Source organism: Delphinus delphis, chromosome 17, assembly GCF_949987515.2.
Source record: "Delphinus delphis chromosome 17, mDelDel1.2, whole genome shotgun sequence".
In the NCBI taxonomy this organism is placed as follows: Eukaryota; Metazoa; Chordata; class Mammalia; order Artiodactyla; family Delphinidae; genus Delphinus; species Delphinus delphis.
This window is the reverse complement of record NC_082699.1, coordinates 52,645,722-52,670,812: the sequence shown is the minus strand read 5'-3', so window position 1 is coordinate 52,670,812 and position 25,091 is coordinate 52,645,722. Positions and strand designations below refer to the sequence as shown.

The 25,091-nt window shown below is 36.3% G+C and overlaps 1 protein-coding gene across 1 annotated transcript in view; it reads right to left on the bottom strand.

Moving 5' to 3' along the window:
- PKHD1L1 (PKHD1 like 1) overlaps nucleotides 1-25,091 on the bottom strand; it is a 154,527-nt gene that overhangs the window by 29,188 nt on the left and 100,248 nt on the right. Inside the window, exons 53-64 of the mRNA XM_060035239.1 lie at nucleotides 24,738-24,909; nucleotides 20,574-20,662; nucleotides 20,087-20,235; nucleotides 18,703-18,832; nucleotides 16,531-16,649; nucleotides 14,319-14,448; nucleotides 12,328-12,501; nucleotides 7,887-7,990; nucleotides 6,449-6,578; nucleotides 5,591-5,712; nucleotides 3,772-3,862; nucleotides 56-204 (exon numbers count right to left, since the gene is read on the bottom strand). Coding sequence (XP_059891222.1) covers nucleotides 56-204; nucleotides 3,772-3,862; nucleotides 5,591-5,712; nucleotides 6,449-6,578; nucleotides 7,887-7,990; nucleotides 12,328-12,501; nucleotides 14,319-14,448; nucleotides 16,531-16,649; nucleotides 18,703-18,832; nucleotides 20,087-20,235; nucleotides 20,574-20,662; nucleotides 24,738-24,909 — 1,559 coding nt within the window. The remainder of the gene's footprint in view (nucleotides 1-55; nucleotides 205-3,771; nucleotides 3,863-5,590; nucleotides 5,713-6,448; nucleotides 6,579-7,886; nucleotides 7,991-12,327; nucleotides 12,502-14,318; nucleotides 14,449-16,530; nucleotides 16,650-18,702; nucleotides 18,833-20,086; nucleotides 20,236-20,573; nucleotides 20,663-24,737; nucleotides 24,910-25,091) is intronic.

Here is a 25,091-nt window from a genome sequence, read left to right as displayed (position 1 = left end):
TATGAAATATAATCATAAAAGAAAATAAACAATCACTGTTTTGGGATCCATTTACCTGAAAATAAATTCCGTAATCCCAGCATGCCCAAATGGTAAATCCCTGTATAAGAGAGCATCCAGGAAGGCCATCTTGGTTCATATAGATACCAAATAAACCTCCATGGGCTTCATTGTCAAACCACTTTTCCAGAGAATAAGACTGACCTTTGAAGGAAATATGGAACCAGTAAATTAACATTATGAATCAAGTCATAGAGTTATAAGCAGTATCAGTTAAAGTTGAAATTCTTTTAAAAGTTAAATATATGAGTCTGATGCAAATTTTAATAACATGATCAAATATTTGTATGGTTCAGCTACTTACAGTTTATTCTATTTAGTATTTCTCTTATCTAATTTGTCTCTTCAATGTTACTCAGAATAATTGTATATTCATTTGCAAAAGTTTACTTTTGTGCTAGCACCCTTAACTTATTATATCTGATTAAACATGAATTTCTTTAGAAAGATTATGAAGTTTGAATTCAAACAAGGCTAAACTTGAAAAACACAATGATACCACTTGCTGTCTATAAATGTTACGGGTTCCTTCTGGTCAGCCCATTTTCAAGTTAAGTGTCACTTCCTTAGAAGGCCTTCTCTGACTACCGGATTCATACATAGTTAGCACCTCAGTCACTAAACATGGCAATTAAAATTTTTTTCACTTTGATATTTAATTACTACTTATTTGTGAATTATTCATCTCCTCTCTCCTACAAGAACGTAAGCTTCATGAAAGGAGAAACTGTCTAGCTCCTTCATGGCCAGATTCTTAGAGCCTAGACGGTAATGCAGAGGTAGGTGCTCGTCAAATACTTCTTGAATTAATGTATGCATGATCTTGGGAAAGTTGTTTAGCATTTTATAACTTAAGTTTCCTCATATATAAAAAATTATAATGTCTAATTCAGGGTTGTTTCAAAATGAAATGAAATAACCCACATAAAGTGCCTCAATAAATGGAAGCTATACCCATTATTAATATACAGGATAATTAAAGTGGATTTTCACGAAAGTTTTACTTATGTACAAATCAGATCAGTGGCCTTAAAAACTCGTCCCAACCATGCATAAATTTGAGGATTCCCCATAAAGAGCAGCACTGCCTCCTAAACTGTACTTTGTACCAGTTCTCTTGTCCAGGTTCCCCGGGATCTGACTTCCTCCATCTTCGATTGCTTTTCCCTTCTTGCTAGTGTCCTTTGAGACTGACATTTCACCTATGGTCGTCGGCCTGGTTTCTATTGTTTCCTCCCTCAGAAGCTGTCTGCATGGCTACACCTTGGTTCTGCACAATGTAGCCCCATGGACAAGGATGGCTCCACCTTTGGACCCACGTGTGGCAGAGCTCCCTTCCCAGCATCCCAGCCTGTCCCTTGTTAGGGAGATGAACTGTGTAAACTGATGTCCCATTCCGGGAACTTAAACCCTCAGTTCCTCTGTGACGCCTCATATTTCAGTTGCTCCTTATAAACACTCCCGATTATTTAGGAAGATCAATATATTCAGTGAAAAATGCATTACGTGGCATTATACATATTAGTAAATATTCACATTCACAGGTCATATTTTGTGGTATGCGGGCCTCTCACTGTCGTGGCCTCTCCCGTTGCGGAGCACAGGCTCCGGACGCACAGGCTCAGCAGCCATGGCTCACGGGCCCAGCCGCTCTGCGGTGTATGGGATCTTCCCGGACTGGGGCACGAACCCGTGGTCCCCTGCATCGGCAGGCGGACTCTCAACCACTGTGCCACCAGGGAAGCCCTATATTTTAAAAATTTAAGTCAAAGAAAAGCTACTTTAAGCTGTTGGGAACTAAAATATTTAAAAAGAACATACATCAAGGAATCAGTTATATCTGTGGCGAAGTTGTTTTATTCCTTCAAAATGTACTTTGCACAAGAAAAAAATTAGCTGAAGTCCAATAATTTTTGAATTTACAGAAAAAAATGCTTATTCAAAGAAAATTCCATTTCCTTTAGCTAAGTTTCCCAAGAGGTAAAGCCAGCAGGTCTAGCATTCTTTGACTTTTTTGATTCAATAATTAAGTTATCTGGTTTACAAGTCAAGAGTTTATAGAAAGTTATACAGTAATAAGTGACCAGTCACCCTGTTCCTACTCACCTTCAATGACTTTTTGCTTTTACACTTTCAGTGTTTCTTTATGTAAATGCATATACCATACATATTCTTTTGTTCCCTTTCTAAGTAACCTCCACTTATCATTTTAGAATGTTCTGGTGATTTCTCCATATTAATACCTAGTATGCATCTTTTTTCCTTCTTTTTTTTAGAGGGGCCCAGTGTTCCAGTGTTTGGCTTTATACAACTAGCCCACAGGAACTGGACACAGGGTAGCTTTCCATTTTCTGCCAGTACAGGCCAACGCTGTGATGAATAACCTTGTTCACAACTCTTTTTCTAACTGCTGTAGAGGCAACTGTTAGATGACAGGAAGTAGAAATGCTGAGTTAAAGGTAAATGCCTCTATAATTTTGGTAGCTATTGCCAGATTCCCCTTTGTAGGGGTTATATCATTTTGTCCTTCAACCAGCAAAGTGTAAATGTTACTATTTCCCTACAGCCTTGCCAGGAGAGCAGTTGTTCAGTTAATTCTTGATTTTTACTAATCTGATAGAAATGTGTCTGAGGACCCTCTGTTCATGTCCTTTGATTTTTTTCATGCTTGCAGGCTTTATCATATGAATAGTGAGCATGTATTCCTTTAAAGCGGAAGCATGAAGTAGTGACATATCCCTATAGGCATGTATCTCTATGCTTACAAGTTGCTTTTGGGAAAGTGATGGTGGGATAAGATAATCACTGTTCAGTACCATCAAACAAGCACTGAAGCTGTTGTTAAGAGTTTTTGGATCATAAACATGGAAAATAGTTATCTTAAAAGCCTGTTTTTAAAGGATCTATCCTTCTTTTATTCCCTTGATACTATTAGTCAACACACCTTATCCTATTCTGTCCTTCCCCATCTCTCTGCTGATCCCTTTTGTTTATTTTCATCCCACTGCTTCTCGCCCAGACTACTCTCTCTCACTCTTGTTGTGTCTTCCCAAGTTCATCAGACCCAACTGTCCACCATTCTCTACTTTACCCCCTCTTTTTCTCCCTTACACTCTCTGGCTCACTCTGTCTCCCTGGTTATCCCTCTGATTTTCTCTTTCCTTCTCATCTCCTCTACAGTCACAGGGATAGAATAAAGATACCCTTGTCAAGGAAGAGCTCATGTCCAGTGGGATCAGGAATGCAAACACGCTGTGGCAGGCACAGCTAGTGGCATGGGATTGGACAGAAGGACATGAGGGTATCACAAGGACAGGGCTGGTGACCTTCCTCAGCCTGGGGCTCAGGGACCTCCCTGAGGCAGCGACTGTGAAGGGGAGGCCTGGGGAGCAGCAAGGCCCGGTCTCAGGAGGGTGAGGATGGGGACAGGGTCTCAAGAGAGGACCTGGGGCTGCAGTGTCCTAGGGCCAGGGAAGAGCGTGGCATCCTGGGGCTGCTGGAGAAGGGTGATAGGGGTGAAGGATGAGAAGAAAATTGGTTTTAATTTTTTCTTTAAACCCAATATTATATGGAAATAATTTAGTTTGTTGAGTTCTTTCAGTGCCCAGGAAGAAGCAATATTACTTTTCAACTCACAGCAATAATTATTTGTTTCGAACAAATTTGGACAAGTTATTTCCTAATTTTAGTGTCTCTATGCCAAAGACTTACTTGAGCAAGGTTCACCATTGATGCGATATCCTGCCCTTCCAAATCCAGCCACTACGTTATTTTGTAAGACTGTATTGGTCCCTCTATTTATCTAGTATAACGATAAAGAAAATGCTTTGGGTCAGGCTCTTACACAATTATGCAATGAGAGCAGGTATGCAACATACACTGGAAAACTAATTATGACGATACTTCCAGGAGTAAAAATTTAATTCACATTCACCCCATTCAAATTTATAATACAAATGAAGTACTGAAATTACCTTAGCTTCTTGGTGTAAACCTACCACTAGATACTATACTTTAGACTTCATTATAAAAGTACATTAAAGAGGTTACTTTTCATTTCTGTCACAGAATCCACTGGACGTGGTTGAATATTAACAAGCCATAGACAAAATTCCAGTATTATAACAAGGCTACAAAAATTTTATCACTCTTTTTTGGTTATATTCTGTTACCAATTTGATTTATTAAGAAAAAGACAACTAAGGCAATTACAGTGGACCATAAAATTCAGTAGAGGCATTCATTAAAGAAAATCTGCTATAATCTGCTATAAAAAACTGGGTTAGAACAAGTAGATAATTACTAAACAAATTTATTTTATGAGCCAAATCAGAGTGGTAGAAAATGAAAAGTATGAAGCACAGAAGGTTTAGTTCTTGCCTACATAGAATCAGCAAAACGGTCCAAATCTCACTTATTTAAAGCATGTTAAACAGCCTTATTTTTAAAGATTATGATAAAAATAGAGTCAAATGGAATTCATAAAACTAAAAAAAATGGCTTTCAAAAGATATAGATAACTTTAAAGATTTGGAATTGACATTTGATTACATTCTAACATCTATAAATAGACAAAAAGAGAACATTATTACCTTATAAATGTATACTAAGTTCCAGGCTTTCAGATTTTGCTTTAAGGTAATTATTAATAGTTGTACAAAAACAAAATTCAATCCTTACTCTATCTTTCAAAGAGAGCTTTTTAAATTCCTTTTCTTTCCTATGGTATAAGTAAGTAAGATAAAAACAAGAGGAAGCTATCTTTTCTCTAAATCCTCTCTGTACTTTCTATTTTCTTGCTTACAATCTCACTCTACATCTAAATAAATACCTATAGTAATTGAAGAAACTTCACGGGAAACAAGAAAGGTCCAATTAGTAATATCCGATAAGAGTAAATAACATTGCATATAGAATCATAAGAGTTTTAGATGAGAAATGGATTTTAGAGATTTTATAGTCTATCATTATAATTTTGCATTTAAATTCAGAGTTAAATAGTAAAATGTGTAAGGCATTCAGTCAATTAGAAGCAGAGAGACCCTGTAATGGAACTTGAAAGCAATAATTAATGTTGGAGAAGCAAGTAAATAAGAACTATTTAAACCAATGGAGTTTTAGATGAGAAATGGATTTTAGAGATTTTATAGTCTATCATTATAATTTTGCATTTAAATTCAGAGTTAAATAGTAAAATGTGTAAGGCATTCAGTCAATTAGAAGCAGAGAGACCCTGTAATGGAACTTGAAAGCAATAATTAATGTTGGAGAAGCAAGTAAATAAGAACTATTTAAACCAATGGACGTCAACACAGAGAAAAATCCAATGGCTACTGGAACTCACAACATCTTTAAAGAAAGTTCATTCACTCCTTTAATCAGCTCACTTTATCCACAATCTTTATCTAAGGAAGAAATCATTTTCAATGACATTTTGAGATTTACAAATTCTACAGAAATTATAATCTTCAATAAGGGAATTACAAATTATAATTTTGTCTACTTATAATTTTAAATTTGTTCACACTACCTCAATTGCTGCATGCCAGAGAGTTGAGCTCAAGTCTTTTCTGTTCTGATAGGTTCCTGGCCAAACTGAAAGTGTAACCAAGTTTCCTCGGACTCTGTTGGCATCCCCCCATATTCTCATGCCTGGAAAAAAAGAAAATTCCCCCAAATGAGTACTATAGGGAATGTCTTTCATTTCTTCCATGAAATTAGTTTTCTCATTTGAACCTGACAAACAAACCCTTTTGATTTTAGAGTGAACCCTCTGAACTCTTTTATACTCTACCTCTTTAATAGACTACCTGAATTAAAATCTTTTGTTAAATATGTGGGTTCACAGGCTCCACCTTATATTTTAACAAATATACACACAAATTTTATACACCTTAAATGAATTTGTATTATGCTTTAGACTGATATTCAAGAAAGGACAACCCCCTAAATCAAATCAAATATATATTTTTTAAAAATTATCTTTATTTGTGAATAATCTTTTTGTTTTATATGTGAGAAGTATGTTAAAAGTCAGTAATTTAAACTATTGGTGATTAAATAACTCACATAAGATCATGGTCTGGTAAATAATTCTTCTAGAGCTGTACTGTCCAATATGACAGCCATAGATAGCCACATGTGACTACTTAAATGTAAAGTAATATAATTAAGTAACATTAAAATTAAAAATCCAGTTTCTCAGTCACATTAGCCACATTTCAAGTGTTGAATGGCCACATGCAGTTTAGTAATTACCATGTTAGCACAAACATAGACCCTTTATTTCCATTCTTGAAGAAAGATCAATTGGACACCCTGGCTCTAGAGTTTGCAGACAAGGCTGTCTCAGAAGACATGTTATTGGACCGAAATATTATCATATTACCTTCCCCTACTGTAAAGTGAATCACGTTATCATCTATGTCCAATCCATCTGTCCCAAATACACCAATTGCAGGGGAAAAGCCACTGTGAAAAGCACAGCCTTGAATATAAGATGAGCCACGTTCTTGAATCTATAAAACATCAGGATTCAGTGAACATTTTAAAAACAAAGTTAAAGGATATTTAAAGAAAAAAATTTGAAGTAGGTGATTTTCAGAAAACAAATCTTGATAAACAAAATACTCAATTTACATTCCATGAAAGAAGATGACTTCCCAGCAGACCTTTTAATGCTGGGAAATTTCCATATATCTTCGGTTTATGATTAAAAAGAGCAAAAAAGAAATGCTTATTTTAAATGTGAATTAAAAATTCTCAAGTGCTTTTCTATGCATTTATATTTCTATCATTACCTATAAAATGCTAAGGAACTAAAAATTATTTTTCATAACAGTTTATTATATGATGAGCAGGGATTTTTTTTTTAACCACGGAAGTCGATACTCAAGGCAGGGGTTACAATTCAAATATCTGTAGGAAACAGTCAATGAGTAGTTTAGGGGTTTCAATTCCAAACCTACATGATTTAAAATTTTTATTTATTTATCTTTATTGACATATAGTTGATTTACCACGTTGTGTCAGTTTCAAGTGTAAGCAAAGTGATTCAGTTATACATATATATCTATTCTTTTCCAGATTCTTTTCCATTATAGGTTATTACAAGAATATTGAGTATAGTTCCCTGTGCTATACAGTAGGTCCTTGTTATTTTATGTATAGTAGTGTTATATATTAATCGCAGACTCCCAATTTATCTCCCCTCCATAATATATATATTTTTAATCTTATTTTATTTACTTTTCATATTTTTATCTTATATTGGAGCATAGTTGATTAACAATGTTGTGTTAGTTTCAGGTGTACAGCAAAGTGATTCAGTTATACATGTATCTATTCTTTTTCAAATTCTATATAAGAAATATGCTCTTTCTCATTTTTTCTTAAATCAGCAGCCCTCTAAGCATATTTATTTTCCCACTTTTGACAAAGGCATGGATATACAGATATGCTTTTCATTTGAGAAATTTAAGCAACACTCACTTTGTTTAATAGTAACTGTTTGGAAATATTTTTGGTCATTGTAAAGTAAAGTAGAGATGTGAAATACTATTATAGATCTTCAATTCTTTCACCTTTTGTGCTCCATTTTCCTTTTTTTTTTTTTACTGACCTTAAATAATGCATGAAATGGTTGGCATCAAATACTGTTGTAGTCTAAAAATGTTAATGGGAAATACATCTAAGAAAGTTTTATTATATTGATTATAGTCTTAGCAATTCTAAGATATGGGCATTTAGTAAAGTTAAATGAAAATCAAATCAAAATCAAAATACTTAATTTTGGGTATATGCAAAAATTAAAATAAAGTACAAACCTTTCCCAGGTTAAGAAATGTTACAGCGTATCTTGGATCCGTGCTATCCCTGAAGCCCTCTTGACCGCTGTGATAAAATTCCACATTACTTATTCTTGCATTTCCTAGTGGGGAAAAGAGTTACACATTTTTTTTCCTTGAAGCTGAATAAAAATTTTTGAAAAACTGCTAAAGTTTTTGTAATTTTCCAAATGACAAATTTGTTTTCAACTTTTTCATGAAAATTGTATTCATTTTTCTTTGCCCTTTTAATCCAAATAAGGCAATGTTTCTGAATTTGTGTTTTTACTGCCCCTCACAAGAACCTTTTCAGACATTTCTCTTTCTGAATAGCGTTCCCTCTCCATGACATTTTAATACCACAGATATACTACATATCTGTCAAGGTATGGAGGCCCTTTGGAGGACCACAAACTGGTTTTTTTGCCCCCAAGAGTCAATTTTCACCTATTGGTAGTGATACAGTCCCTGTTGAGAATGCATGGCATGAGGCACAAGTTATAATTTACCTGATATTTCAATTTTGATGCTCTAAAGAGCTGTTAAGGACATAATCTTTACATAATTTTTTCCAGAATATGCATTGCCAAGTATCTGCTGATCGGTTTGTCATAAGTGCCACTGAAGTGACAAAAGGCAATTTCATAGATTATTAAGAACAGCAATAACAATGCATGAGCCATGACTCTGTGCCAAGCTCTGTACTAAGTGCTTAGCAGGCAATGTGTGGTTTAATTCTCACACAACATCTGTGACTTCGGAACTTTTATAATTCCTGTCTTCTATACAGGGAAACTGAGGCACAGAGATTCATGGCTGGTAAAAATACAGTAGAGGGTATTCCTTGTTTCAAAAACTGATATCTAATAAAATACATTGGAGAAGAGTTATTTTACACTAGAAGGGAAAAGCCTGTCTGGAAATCCATGAGCCAGCGATTAGGTGTATGGTGGAGAACATAAGATTAATAAGATAGATACAGAGAAGAAATGATTGCTACTGACCCTGGACCTACAAAAGCCATAGATGCATTTTCTTTACTTACATCACAAAATAATTTCTTGGAGCAAGGAAAGGTTGACATGTGAATAGGGTCCATCATGGGACTTTAAGTATCCAAGATCAGAGTAATTTCATCCCTCTAATCATCTAATTCTTTATCTTTAAAAAGAGGACAATATTTATGCCACAATACTATGAGGACTGAATGACATAATATGTGTTAAGTGCTTAGCACAGTGTCTGGAATCTGGTATTACTTTATGATCCTCATTACTATTCTCCTCGTCAGTTAAGCTTCTGTTGGCAGATTATGACCAATAGGTAGAAGTTATAGTGGGACAGCTGCTTGCTCAATATAAAGATTTTCTAAAATGAGAGCTGTTGCAAAATGGAATAGGCAGTATTGTAACCAAGTGAGCTCCTGCTGAAACAATTCAAGTCAAGAATAGAGGATTACTCCTGGTACCCAGATTGTGAGATTGAAACACCAGCTTCCAATAAAAAGAACCAGGGTTACCTGGAGGAAGAACTTACTCCCAGTCTCAGCAAGAAAAAAAAAAAAAAATTACAACATGTGCTTGTCATATCAGAAAGTGAAGAAGCTTAAAAAAAAAAAACCCAAAACAGTCAGGGACTTCCCTGGTGGTGCAGCGGTTAAGAATCCACCTGCCAGTGCAGGGGACATGGGTTCAATCCCTGGTCTGGGAAGATCCCACATGCCTCAGAGCAACTAAGCCCCTGTGCCACCACTACTGAGCCCACGCACCACAACTACTGAAGCCCACGTGCCTAGAGCCCGTGCTCCACAACAAGAGAAGCCACCACAATGAGAAGCCCGCACACTGCAACAAAGAGTAGCCACTGCTCGCCACAACTAGAGAAACCCCGTGCACAGCAATGAAGACCCAACGTGGCCAAAAATAAATAAATAAATACATACATACATAAATTTGTAATTTAAAAAAAACCGTCATAAGGAGGAGGGCTTAGGCACCAACATGAAAAGGTTCTGAAGGTCAACGAGAGGGCATTTTCAGTATCAATAAGGTTAACGTTCACAATGGATTACAACATAACAAATATGTTTAAATCCATGGAACTAATAATGATACTAATAACAAAACAAAACAAAACAAAAACCCCTTGTTACCTTTGGAGGATGCTTGGCAACCAACTCATTGTTTTGAAAACTAGTTAATAAGAGGAAAGAATCAAACATTTTTTCTATCTAAACTATCCTTCAGGGTAGTCAAACAGTGGTCTGGGGAAGCTTCTCTTTAGAGAAATATTTGAGATTATAAATGAGGAGGGAATAGTAGAATTAAAATATCACCATTTTAAACCTCAGTGATTCAATAGGTCCAGGCGATGATAATAACTGCTAACATCACAAAAGGAAAAACAATCGTACATTATATGCCTATTAATGGAAAAATAACAACCAACTATGAGGAATTATTGCCTAAAAACTGAGTCCCAGTCTGGTCAATTTGCCAGTTCTAAATTTGCTACTTATGCATAGAAAATACAAGGGAGGCAGGGACTAGTTAAATTCTAGGGATGCATCACTAAATTCAGACTATTGGAAACACTATAGGACAGATGACTTAACTTCTTTTATAAATAAATTGCAAGGAAAGAGAAATGAATTAGAGATTTAAGATTCATAACCAATTGCAACATGGATTTTATTTAGACCCCGATGAACAAAGACAGTGAAAGAGAAAGAAGGAAGGAAAGAAAGCAAGGAAAGGAAAGAAAGAAGGAAAGAGGAGGGGGAGGGGAAAGGGGAGGCGGCAAGGAGGGAGGAAGGAAGGGAAAGAAGGAATGAACTGGAGGATTCTGAACAATCATTTGATGTTTAGACATTATTACTAACATTTTAAAATCTGATTCTTAGAGATGTTTTTAAAGAAGTCTTTTAGATTTACACACTGAAATATTTCTAGATGAAGTAATACATGGTTGCTTCATTCATAATAGCCAAGATATAGAAACAACCTAAATGTCCATTAATGGATGAATGGATAAAGATGTGAGATACCTCCCTATCTATCTATCTATCTAAAACATTCCACTGTGTGTATACATATATCATATCATTCAGCCATGAGTGAGAAAGAAGGAAATCCTGTCATTTGGGACAACATGGATGGACTTTGAAGGAATTATGCTAAGTGAGATAAGTCAGAGACAGAAAGATAAATGCTGTATGATCTCATTTATATGTGGAATCTAAAAAAGCTGAACTCATAAAAATAGAGAGTAGAAAGGTGGTTATCAGGACCTGTGGGGTGGGAGAAATAGGGAGCTGTTTAAGGGTATAAACTTGTAACTAGTAGATAAAAAGTCCTGGAGATATAATGTACAACTTAGGGATACAGTAAAAATACCATATTATAAACTTCAAAGTTGCTAAGAGACTAGCTCTTAATTGTTTTCACCACACACACACAAAAATAATAACTATATGACATGATAGAGATGTTGCTAACGCTACTGTGGTAATCATATTGTAATATATAAGTGTATCAAATCAACACATTGTAGACCTTAAACTTACACAATGTTATATGTCAAATGTATCTTAAAAAATATACGCTTGCTGCTTCAAAATAATCCGTGGGCTTGAAGAAAGTCGGTGGGCTCAGAGATCAAACAAGACTGGCCAAAGTTGATACCTGTGGTAATTGGTGATGATAAGCATTATATTATACATTTCTCTATCTTTGAAATAGATTTGAAAATTTCCTTCAAACAAAAATAACAGATCAGTGTGCTTGTTATGAAACGATTTCTGTTTGAGGGCAAGGTTGGGCTAGCTGTTACCTAAGGTCCTTGTTAATTTGATAATTATTTTGCCTATAAAGATAAAATTAGTAGAATAATGTTAGGAATTTGGTTCTGGAGGGTGGTACCTGACTGCATAATCCCTCTCAAGCCTTTATTTTTCAATGTGTTAAAAACAAGACATCAGGCCCAAAATGGAGTCACTTTTGCTAAGCCCTCCATCATCAAACAAACTTAATTACAGTTTCAGTTCTCCTGAAATGGAACCTTAAACCAGTCCATCACGAATTGCCTGATCAGCATTGGTTAGGTAATCTGCCTGATAAACCTCTGCCCCCACACGGGAAGTAACCCTGCAATAACCAATCCTCTTTTCTGCCTAGTAAAACTACCTTGTTCCCGCTCCCTTCTGCCTATAAAAGTCTTTTATTTTGCACAGCTCTTTGACGCTCCTTTGTATCAGCTAGATTGGATGCTGCCCGATTCATGAATCCTTGAATAAAGCCAGTAAGATCTTTAAAATTTCCTCAGTTGGATTTTGTTTTTTAACACAAATGGTCCTGTAAAGGAGTGAGGATTATTTAAGAACTAAACACAGAAGAGACCCTACTACATTTCATTTAGAAAAATAAACTGAATTTGTACTAACCTTTAAATGTCACCATATTTGCAGTGAATGAGCTGACTAGGATGCGTGCACCAAAAGATTCCTTCAGCAAACCTGGATAATCCTCACCAAGTATTTTGATGTTCCTATTCAGTATCCCAACATCAGCTGCTAACGTGTAGCTCTGACCGGTTTCAGGAACAAGGTATCTTCCAGCTGCAGCGGAAGGACAGTTAGATTATTACCAACACTAAGAAATACCTGTCTTTATTAGTTTCTTTGCAGCTCACAGACCACGTAACTTTCTAATATGCCAGAAGTCAACACAAATACATGAATTGATTAGAGTTACACGCTTAAATGTACACAGATGGCAGTCAGAAATTATACCTTTTTATTTATAAAATAAATATAATCAAAAGTATTTCTCCTATTTACAGCAAAAAGGTTATTATAATCAGCACTTACAAACTCACTGCTTCATAGGTATTTTGCAAACACTTCAAATTATACACAAAAACACTCTTTGAGACAAGTTGGGAAGCTTACTGTAATTTTAACAGATGAGGAAATGAGATAGAGAAGTAAATGAACTTGCCCAGGGCCATGTAGACAGTCAGCAATACGTAGGTATTACCTCTCCTGATGCCTAAACCTTGGTTTGTTCCTCTTTTCCTGTGACATATTTTGTACCAACTACAATTCTTTATAAATATGTAGTAGTATATCAAACATAGTCTGTACATTTACATCTTAATAATTTTAAAACAGAACCTAGGGGCTTCCCTGGTGGCGCAGTGGTTGGGAGTCCGCCTGCCAATGCAGGGGACGCGGGTTTGAGCCCTGCTCCGGGAAGATCTCATGTGCTGTGGAGCAACTAGGCCAGTGCGCCACGGCGGCTGAGCCTGCGCTCTGGAGCCCGCGAGCCACAGCTGCTGAGCCCCCGTGCCACAACTACTGAAGCCCACATGCCTGGAGCCCGTGCTCCACAGCAGGAGAGGCCACCGTAGTGAGAGGCCTGCACGCCGCAATGAAGAGTGGCCCCTGCTCACTGCAGCTGGAGAAAGCCAGCGTGCAGCAGCAAAGACCCAACACAGCCAAAAATAAATAAATAAAAATTAAAAAAACAGAACCTAAATTACATTCTACATTTCTAGAAGTCTTACCCAAAACTTTAAGACGAGCAGGTACATTTCAAGCAGAGAGAAGTGTTTGGTACTTTAAATGAAAGAATCTATACTGTTGAACTTCAAACACTGTTTTACGATTAAAATGTTCTTCAAAGAAACCTTTTTCTTTTGATATAAAGAAAAAATATGTGATATAGAATGACAGACACGTGCTTCTATCAAAATACTGCTTTAAAAAGTTCTTTTAAGTTTCTTTTTCATGCAGGTCTGATATCCACCAGTGCATAATGCCACCTTAGCTGTAGTTCTCAGGAGCATCAGAAGTATCTGAATGGCTTTTCTAACGTTACACTCCTGTCAGCTTCCACTTCCTGGGATTCAGATGAAGGTAGCATGTGAAATGGGGAAAGGCTGGGGTGCTGGGAAAGCCCTGATCCTACAAGTTGAAAGATCATCTTCAGTTGATTCTGATTAATACCTTCTTTCCTTGAGAATTAAGAGTTTTACCATTTTGCTGCAGCTTGTCTAAGTGCAGTTACCGCACTTGTGTCAATGAAACAAATCAGGACAAAGATGCTCTTGGATCAAGGGTGCTCAAATTTCAGTGTGCGTAAGAATCTCTAGAAGCTTGCCTAAAACAGAAAGTGTCAGCCTTATCCCATAGAATGTAATGGTCACTGCTGAATATTTGCTGAATGAATTAATACACACAGCAGGGACTCTTTGCAGCCAACACACAAACAGTAGCATCCTTTGGGTACCAGTGCCAATCTAAGTGAAATGCTCCTCTAAAAATCTGAGATGTTTTATCAAATGACTGTAATTACAGAGGAGAGCACTAAACTGTGAATATTTCGAGACATTTAAATTATATATCTATTTGGTTAAAGAACAGCCACTTACCAAAGTGAGTATAGGAAAGGGTATCATTGAGAATGAGAATTTTGTGATCATGCAGGATTTTAACGATACTTCTAATTTCAGTCTGGTGGAAATCATAGCTTGTGGTTGTTATCACAATCTCTTCTCCTTCCTTAGAAAAATTCAAGTGCCAAATTCAAGAACAATTTTTAAAAAATAGGTTTATATTTCTTAATAACTATTAAATAATTCTAATTTAACTTACATTGGTTACAACCATGGTATTATCAGCGAGAACAAATCATACATTTAGGTCTCTAAAATAAATATGCTTTTGTTTGATAGCAAGAATTCTATATTTTGAATTATCTCAACATTTCCTTAAGTTGAATTCAGTCACTTAATAAAATCACAGGTGATATACATTTTTAAAATTAGATATATCAAAGCAAATACATTCATATTTTTATTAAAAATTGCTCAGGATAATACTCTTAAGACTTAAAAAATTTCCCCCAGATTTTTTTTTTTTTTACACAGTTAACTATCACTGGATATTCCTGAAGGGTAAGAAAGGCAGAGATAAGTGACAGAGCACGGTCAAGTCTTAGAATCTCTGTATATCATATATGACAAGCTCCTCTTTGTCAACCAAGTCTCTGCTCAAAAGTACTTGCAGGGGACAAAAAAGAACTTTTTCCTCTACCCTTCCAAGTTCTCAGCTGGGACCCCTGTAACAAAAGTCATTAACAAGAGAAAAGCATATAGATTTATTCAATATAAATTTTACATGACACGGGAAATGAAGCCCTGAAGAAATGGTTAAACCTGAGCATTTTTATGGAAGAGTGGAGAGTAGAGGAAAATTGTGATAGGGTATGAGCTAAGTGTAGGAAACTGGGAGAAACAGCAAGGGTTGGCCATTCAGATTCTTCTCTGTGTCACTTTGTCTTCAGAGCTGAGGATGTCTCTTTCCTCTGGGTATAAGGAGGGCAACTCTCACATGAAGGTTTTGTGACCTGCTTCAGGGGAAAGCCAGAAAGTCCTTCCTGCATGTGCAGAAATTTCTTCCCTTAAACTATTCATATTTTGGGATAGCATGTCCTGAACCCTGTCATACCCTTGAGAGAGGCTTTCTCTGGCTATTCTGTTTAATGTTATCTGCCACCCTCTACCATGGCAGTCTCTATCATCCCTGTTTTATTTCCTTCATCACAAAGATTATAATCTGAAATAACACACATTTATCTGTTCATTTAGTGTCTGCCTCTCCCACTTCAATGCAATTTCCCCTATAGTTTGACCAATTTCTTCACAAATGAATCCTCTATGCCTAGAAAATGTCTGACATTAGGCTAAATATTAATTATATAAATAATATGCAGAAAATATTAACTGGATAAATACTAATAAATGATAATGGGATGAATAATAGGGATATTTAAATCATTTAACCACCTTTTAAAAAGTAATCACACCTCAACTATCACAAATATGAATATATTGTAAGTAGCTTATAATAACTCTCAATAAATCCTCCTTCTATTTACTGATTTTACACTACATTAAGAGAGCCAACCCCATATGTTTTGATGATTTGTATTCATTTACTCAGACTAAGCCTCACTTTGTTCTGCGACCTTATAGCTTATTCTCAGCAGAAGGGAACTGGCTGAAATCTGAGAGCCCGGAAAAGTAATCCATCCATTTCCTTGACCCTTTTGCATTAAAAAGAGTATTTGTAAAACATGTGAGTCTGTGGCCTATGCAAGCCTGGGAGTGTAGTAGAGATCGGAATTGCCACCATTCATATTTTACCAAAATCTCTTACTTAACTTGGGCATGTTTTGAATATCACTGGGCATCAGGATTTGTTTTCTTCCCAAATGCTTAACATGTAAAATCACAAATTAGAAGTAAAGAGATAACCAAGATAACAATAAAATGTATTTAAAATAATTTTTTTCTGTTTTGCAAGAATTTGTAAATAAATATTTTTTACCCCCAAACTTTCATATTTTCCTTTCATAACTAATATATACATAATGTTCTTTATATGTTCTGAAGAACCTTTGACACCACAATTTTTAAATGCCTGCTATCAAGTCAGCTTTCTGAGTGCAAGCTAATTGCAAAACATACATTTCTCTTCTGGTTAATCATGTGACAAAATAAATGTCCATTGGAATAAAGAAGAAACCTTAAGTTGACCCATGGCGCGTTTTCACTTTCCACCACATAGTAATTCCTCTACCTGCCAATCCACAGCATCCATCAGAGAGAGGACTTTGGAACCTGCCTCTGCGGTTTCTGAGAGCTTAGTTTTATATATCGAACGTGGAATTCCATGAAGATCCAGCTCACCAAACACCCCTACAGGAGAAAAACAGACTCCTATTTATTCACTGCATAGAACTGAGTTACGTGCTAGTATAAAATGAAACAGTTAGTAGATATATTTTAATAAGCGACTGAATATTTTAGAATGAATGGAAAGAATTGGGGTTATCTGCTCAGGGCTATATAAGAAGGCTTTGGCCCTTTGCCCTACTTCTAGGAATCTGGTCTCTATAAATTGAATTAGTATACAAGGATACATCAATGAGGATGTTTAATACAACAATATTTGGAAATATTAGAAAAACTAGAATTAATCCAAATGTATATCATTATAAGAATGAAGGAGTAAATTAGAATATATTACTAATACTGTAGTAATATGCTATAAAAATGAAGAGTGTTACATGTTAAGTATCAATCTGGAAAGATATTCATAATATGTTAACAAGAAAATTACACAGTAATATATTTAGTTTGACCATGTTTTTGTATAAGGCACCACAAGTCATTTTATGTAATATGAATACAGGCATAGATAAAAAGCACGAAAAACACATGTAAAAATTGCTAATGTTAGTTTCCTCAAGGGGAGAGTAGAAGATGTATGTTTTCTCTTGATATGGTTCTGTGTTGCTAGAAATGTTATTTTTGAAATAAAAAAATAAACACATAAAAGCAAACAAAAATTTTTTAAGACTGAATTCGTTTGCCTCAGGAAATTTTTCTTTAAGATTTGAATTTGTCTGTCTCGCAAGAGCTAATTCAATTTTAAGCCACTTTTTAATCCCCTTTTTTATTGTCACTGTTTTAGAAATTGTACATCGGAGCAACTGAAGCACATTTATGTGTCTTTTAAATAAATGTGCAGTGGTATTAATAAAAGCAGTCATTTATTAGGACCAAATTAAACCCTCTCAGGTCCTTTGCTTTCTAGGCTCGAATAGGAATATGTACAGCCACACAAATGCAACCGGAAAATTAAAACTTAGCAACAGTTGTGACTGGATAACTGATAGCAAGGCAGGAGACATAAGGACCCCCAGGACAAATGGTTTGAGTTCATTCCTTGTGGACGGATACTCCGCGGTGGGAATAACAGGACAATTGAGAGAGGAGGCTGGGTCCTGCCCAGATAGAAGATAAGAGACCACATATTCTTCATTCTTGAAGTCAGGAGACCTCCCCGACTACACATGAGCAGAGAGGCTCCTTGGAGGTCAAAAGGGAGTGATTCTAAGTGATGGCAACTAATGCTCACTACCCATAGGCCTCTTCGGTAGAATCCATCTTGGCTAAGAGATGCACGCGCACACATGGGAAAATCCTGAGATACACCAAATACGGACTCTGAACCAGGCAAATCAAAATGATTGGTCAAAGGAAACAGGGAAGAAATGCCCCATAAAAGTGATTCAAATTGCCACGAGGGTACGACTCTCTCTCTGAGTTCACCCGTGTGTCTATCCAAAAGTACTGTACTCTTTTTTTCTCTTAATAACACTTTACTTGTTTCACTACTTTCCGTCTTTGTGGGAATTCTTTTTCTGTAAAGCCGTAGGGCCAGGGCCTTGTCACTGACCACTGGTGTAGTGGCTAGGATTTGGTGCTCTCATCACTGCGACACGACCTCAATCACTGGCGGGGAACCAAAACCCTGCTTCAACACCCGAGATCAACAGCAGAGCCAACTGATCCACAGATTTTTAATACTGTGTAGGAATAATGCATAAGAAAGTTACCTTTTAGGGGAAAAGTACTAAAATATGAAAAATATTTTTGCTTATATAAAAGAAAGATTACGAAGAAAACCAGATTAGAGAAACAATATACATATGGAGTGATTCACTAATGTTAGTGTTGCAATAAGTTACATTTTAGAAATATGCACATCTGTATCTATTTTAATGTGACATGATTTAATTTTTTAAAACCTCAGCAACTTTTATAACCTGTTACTACAAATCAATGTCTGTAAAAACTTCTGAAACCATAACATCATGAACTCATAACAAGTCTTTTAGTGCTACATGTTTTAAAGTAGATTTGCAAAACTAATATGACTCTTTTGGTATCTGGAAACACATACCTAGGACCTTTGATCCTTGATTTGGTCCTTCTGGAAGAGCCCACTCTGGAGTAGAATGATTCCCTCTAAGAACAATCTGTAATTCTCCTTTAAAAGGGTTATCTTCCCAGCCACCAATTAATCTACCTCCCTGCAGTGAAGCAGAAAATTGTTAATACTTCAAAACTGAGCAGGAGAAATTTCCCCATAAGAAAGGAATTAGGAAGACTGGCAGCCTCCCCTAGTAAAAATGAATGAATTTTTGTTTTACAAAGAACAGTACTGTAACTAGAAGTGACCTTAATTTAACCCATCCACTTCGGGATGGGCAGTTTAAATGATTTTTCCAAGGTCAAATTCAACATCTACTTACTGTCAGAACTGGACCTGAAACTGAGACCTCCTAAAACCTAAACTAGTGCTGTTTGAACAGATCACACTGTACTTTAAAATAATGCGGCATATATAAAATATACTCTCCTATTTATATCTAAGCTATGTTATTCATGAGCCATCACTATTAATAAAAATTGCTATTACTAAATGCTTGCTGATTCTATGCCAGGCATAACATGCAAGATTTTACATATTTTATATCATTTAACCTTTACACTAAACCCATGAATTGGAATTACTATTCTCATTTCATAGGTGAGAAAACTGATGCAGAAAGAAGTCAGATAACGTAACCTGTTACCAAACTATTAAACAGTGAGGTAAGGATTCAATTGTAGCATTAATTTACCTCTAAGCTCTGTATCTAACACCTTTAAAGCATTAAAGGCCTAGTTTTATGAAAGAAAGGCTCCCACTTATTCTTTAGTGGTGCTTAATACCTTTTTGGTTAAGCTATTCTTTTAAATGAACACCAATAAAAGACTGACAGAACAATTAAATTGACTAAACTATTACATGTTCAAGACCATCTGAGATTTATGAGAGAATGAGGTGATTATTCCAAACAACTGAAATATTTTTATTAGTCTGCTCCTGGTTTTCATAATCCCACCTACATCCATTCATTTTAAGAAATACTGTTTGCTTTCTTAAAAAAAAGGCTTGAAATCTTTTAATTTTTTTTCCTCAGAACTCCAGTGGATTCTCTGTTAGTTGCAGCAAGCTGTGAGTTTAAATTTACCTAATAATAATACAAATATTCTAAAGGATTGAAATGGAGCAAACCTCACACTAAAAAGTAGCATGATAATTACTGCTTTAGGAATGTGTCATTAATATTTAAAGGAGAGCAGAAATATATTGAACTTAGGCTTGCATTTCATGGGGTAGAGCCAGTTGTGTTTTAATCACATCAGGTGCATATGCTTTCTTATAATTTGCTTAGTAAATCTCCAACATTTTAGCATTTGGCTAATAAGGGTATAAATTATAAGACTGTCACTCTTACCTGCAGTAATATGTAGGTAGCATTCAAAACAACTTTTCTATAAGAAGACTCTGCAGCTCCCACATTATGTTTATCTTCCAATTCTAGAACCCCCCAAATAACGAGTCTTTCCATTGGTGGAATATCTGTGTCTGCCACAATCCATGTTCCTATAAAACAAGACTTTAGTATATGGAATATCCATAGACTATAGCCTATAGATAAAACACTGACAGCCCTATCAGTGAGTCCTAATTTAGAAGTTGGTGAGCCTTTTTCCACACAATGACTAATTCTTCTCTCTCTCAGAAAATCCATTATTCTTAATATTCAGGTTTAAATCCACATAAAACCCAGAAGCGACGTCTGACATCCAGGACACAACAACTGAATCCATCTCTTCACATCTTCTCTTTCTCCAAGGTGTGCTGCATAAAGGTATCTACGCTAACTGCTAACTATTGTGGTATAAACACAGCATTTTATTTATTTACATTTATGCATTTACCTTCAGGAATAACAACATTTGCTCCTGGGTGAGGTATGGTATAATTATTTTCTCGAGATGACTGCCAAAAGGAATCATTTGACCATAAGCTGAAAAGAGAAAAGAAGTATTTCCATTAAGTTTTATCTCTGTATGTTTAATGAGCATCTCCTTAGAGTGTAGCACTATACTAGATGTTTTTGGGATGACAGAATGCAAATTGGGTAGTTTGTAATTTCAGTAAATAGACAAGCTAATGTACGCTATTAGTAAGGTACTGAACACACACAATTATATATATAGTTTTTTCTCCATTGAAGAAAACTTCCTTTCCACCCACAATCCGAATCACATTTTCTCCTACTAAATCCTTATTGTGATACCCTAATTTTGTCTAAAATGTAAATAACTTAACTTCCTTATAAGCTTTCACATGGTGGAAAAGTGAAAAGAAATGCATCCTTTGTCCATTTAAAGACCCTTACATATGGTGCTATTTCGTAGGGAAAGGGACAGGAGAGTATATAGTTGCCTAGATTCTATGAAGGGAAGGCTGGAAGAATGGTCTGTGAATAGGCAAGGATGGGTCAATGAGGGTAAGCTGCTGGGCTGGGGGCAGGACGGCAGGTCTATAACCAGAGTGAAGGTTACGTTACATTGAAATAAATATGGAAAGCACAGTTGGAAGAGAGACGGTCTCCACTTTCCATCACTATACCTGCTTGAAACTATCTCAGTGCAAATTGTTACAAAGAATGTTATTATAAAGTTGATTGCATTTTCCCATTTAAAAATGTTCACAGGGGTTGCTCTCCTGACCTAGTAAAAATGTTTAAAAATTCTATGATACTAATGCAGGAATTTTACAAATAACCAATACAGTTTGTTTCATTAAAAGTATATTTTTATCACACATTTGAATTACTAAGCTGTATTACTAAAAACTCTGTTGATCAAAAATCCTGTCATAAAAATTTTGTCTTCATGGATTTAAAAGAGAGGTTAGCAATTAAACGATCATTTAGGATTATTTAGATTCACAGTAATACATTTTTCATGACGCAATCTCAGTGAAGGTTTGTTTAAAGGTTGTATCTATCTAAATAAATAAATTGATCAGGATTGTGCAGATTCAATAGTTGAGTTCACCTAGCTTTTCTCAAGCCTTTCATTCTTATCCACAGCAGCACTATACCACATGTTATACATTCTTCTACTAATTGCCCACTGTTACGATCAAAAAAGCCCAGTACTTCTTAAACTAAGCATTAGTGTGTTGTGTAGCTAGACCTGTATATTCTAGTCCTGAGGTACCAGTTTTGGATCAAGATTGTTTGTTTTCACTGATAGCTATTTGCAAAATACCAATTAATAATTCCAATTATAGCTATTTCCAGTGAGCAGAGCTCATATTGTGAGAGGAAAAACACCTATCCTGTGACATATACATGTAGTGTATCAACACATACCTCTCTATCACATCCTGGTCTAGACCAATCTAAATCTATTAATGAGTCATAATAATTATTAAGTTAATATTGAATAATTTAATCTACCTTAGACTATCTAGGGCTTTTTGGCCAATAACCTTTATGGCCCATATTTCTTCTGAAGTTCTCTAGACTCTTTTTATGAGCCTCCCTGCTTTCTCTACTGTCCCTCTGTTACACAGAGTAGTAAAAGTGGCCTTTTCAAAATGTAATGTCACTTATCAGCTGAAACATTTAAAGGCTTCTCATATTTCTTAACACTAACTGCCTGCATGACCTGAATGGTCTGATGTCCACCTATTTCCAATGCTATGTCCAGGCCACTCTCTCCTGCTCACAAGGGTCCAGCCACGCAGATTTCCTCTCAGTTCTTGGATATGCCGCACTCGTCCCCACATCAGGGCCTCTGCCCAAGTTGTCCCCTTGGCCTCGAACCCAACCTTCACACAGCCAGCTCTTACTCACCCTTTGGGTCTCAGCTAGAATATCCCCTTCTTTGAGAGGCTCTTCCTAACCATCCACCCAAAGGAGGCCCTTGCCATGTTGTCTTCTGTCCCAGCCCCTTATCCATTCCCTTTACAACCTCTATCACAACTCAAACGCATGTGCTTTATTTTCTGTTTACTTTTTTGTTTGTTTGCTTGTGTTGGCATCTGTCTCTTCGGACAGAATGTGAGTGTTATGGGGGCAGGGACCACATCTATGTTGTTCACAACTGAATCTCAGAGCTCAGCACAGTGCCTGGCACATAGCAGGTGTTATTTTTTTAATGGTTGAATGAACATATAAACAAATTCAATTATTATTCTTTTGTGCAATGTTATCGCAGAATCTGTATATTCTGAAATCGTAATTCACTTAATAAATAATATTGATTTGTACTTGATGCACAGGAGTGGGCTCTTACATGCCCACTAATTGTTAACTTTTATCATCACCATCGTTATTTTTATGGTTATTATTTGCCCATAAGGGACACAAATATACATCAAATCAGGATCATGCCTTTAAGGGTCTTAAAGACTAGTACTGCTGTGCATTAGTACCATTATGTATGGTAATTACTATAATATAAAGTAGAAAGTTATGTTGCATATGAGAAATAAAGGTAAAGGACTTTATAAGTTTCAAAGACAGAAAAATTATTTTTAACTACAAGACTTAATATATATTTAGGAAATTGAATATTTGAAATAAAATTAAATAAGTTGTATTATGAGACTTGACCAAGACTGTTATTCTATTTAAAATATGATACAAATGAACTTATTTATAAAACAGAAGCAGGGCTTCCCTGGTGGCACAGTGGTTGAGAATCCGCCTGCCAATGCAGGTGACACGGGTTCGAGCCCTGGTCTGGGAGGATCCCACATGCCATGGAACGGCTGGGCCTATGTACCACAGCTGCTGAGCCTGCGCTCTAGAGCCCACGAGCCACAGCTACTGAGCCCGTGTGCCACAACTGCTGAGGCCTGTGCACCTAAAGCCCGTGCTCCGCAACAAGAGAAGCCACAGCAATGAGAAGCCCGCACACCGCAGCGATGAGTGGCCCCCCCACTTGCTGCAACTAGGGAAAGTCTGTGTGCAGCAACAAAGACACAACGCAGCCAAAATTTTTAAAAAATTAAAATAAAACAAAAAAACAGAAGCAGACTCACAGGCATAGAAAACAAACTTATGGTTACCAAAAGGGAAAGGGGGTGGGGAGGGATAAATGAAGAGTTTGGGATTGTCACATACAAGCTACCATATATAAAATAGAAAAACAAGTATGCACAGGGAACTACAGTCAATATCTTGTAGTAATCTATAATGGAAAAGAATCTGAAAAATGTATATATATGTAACTGAATCACTTTGCTGTACACCAGAAACTAACACAACACTGTAAATCACCTATCCTTCAATAAAAAATAGGGACTTCCCTGGTGGCACAGTGGTTAAGAATCCGCCTGCCAATGCAGTCAGCCCGGGTTCGATCCCTGGTCCGGGAAGATCCCACATGCTGTGAAGCAACTAAGCCCATGCGCCACAACTACTGAGCCTGCACTCTAGAGCCCGTGAGCCACAACTACTGAGCCCATGTGCCTAGAACCCGTGCTCCACAACAAGAGAAGCCACTACAATGAGAAGCCCGCACACCACAAAGAAGAGTAGCCCCCGCTCGCCACAACTAGAGAAAGCCTGCCATGCAGCAACGAAGACCCAAAACAGCCAAAAATAAATAACATAAATAAATAAATTTATTTAAAAAAATAAATAAAAATAAAAACACTGACATACACAGACACAAAAAGACAGTTATTCTAGAGAAAGAGATGCACCTCCTAAGAAAGCATTGGATCAATGAGGACATAGTTTCTGGTGCTGTTGGAAGTTTGCGATCTCAGGTAATTCACTTAACGTCTTCAGGCTTCAGCTCTCTCACCTATATAATAAGGGAGTTGGTCTAAAAATCCAGATCTAACGTTCTGCAAGTATGAGATTCCCAGTAACTTTCACACATAATTTTTGTGAGATTTTTTTCCATTTTGTCATCAGGGTGGTTGTAAGGCTCAAGTGAAGCAATGAGTGTGGAAGTGCTTTGGGACCTACTGTGCAGGAGGAGGGCACCAGTGTCTCAGCCAGGAAGACATATGAAAAGGATGCTGTCAAGAACTATTGAAGTATATTAACGAACAAAAGGCCTGTATACTTATATGTGGCTGGTCGCTTCCTGGGAATTGGTTTTCTTGATGGAGGATGTACAGGAAAGCAATCTTGGAGAACACAGCAGTAAGCTTGGAAATTAATAACAACATCCTTCACATCAGGATCCAGGGTCCCAGAAATGGACTGGCTCTGATGAAGGTCATTTTTTCCTGACACTGAAAGTGAAGTAAAAGCAGTTTAAACTAACATGATGATCTAAGTACTTGAATGTAAACAAAATATGGCAATTTGAAAATATTCTTTGGAGAGTAACTTGGTATAATTCAAATGTATGGAATAGGTATGAAAAAATTCTGACAAAATGCACATGTCTGATTAAGAAGCAGAGTCAAAATAC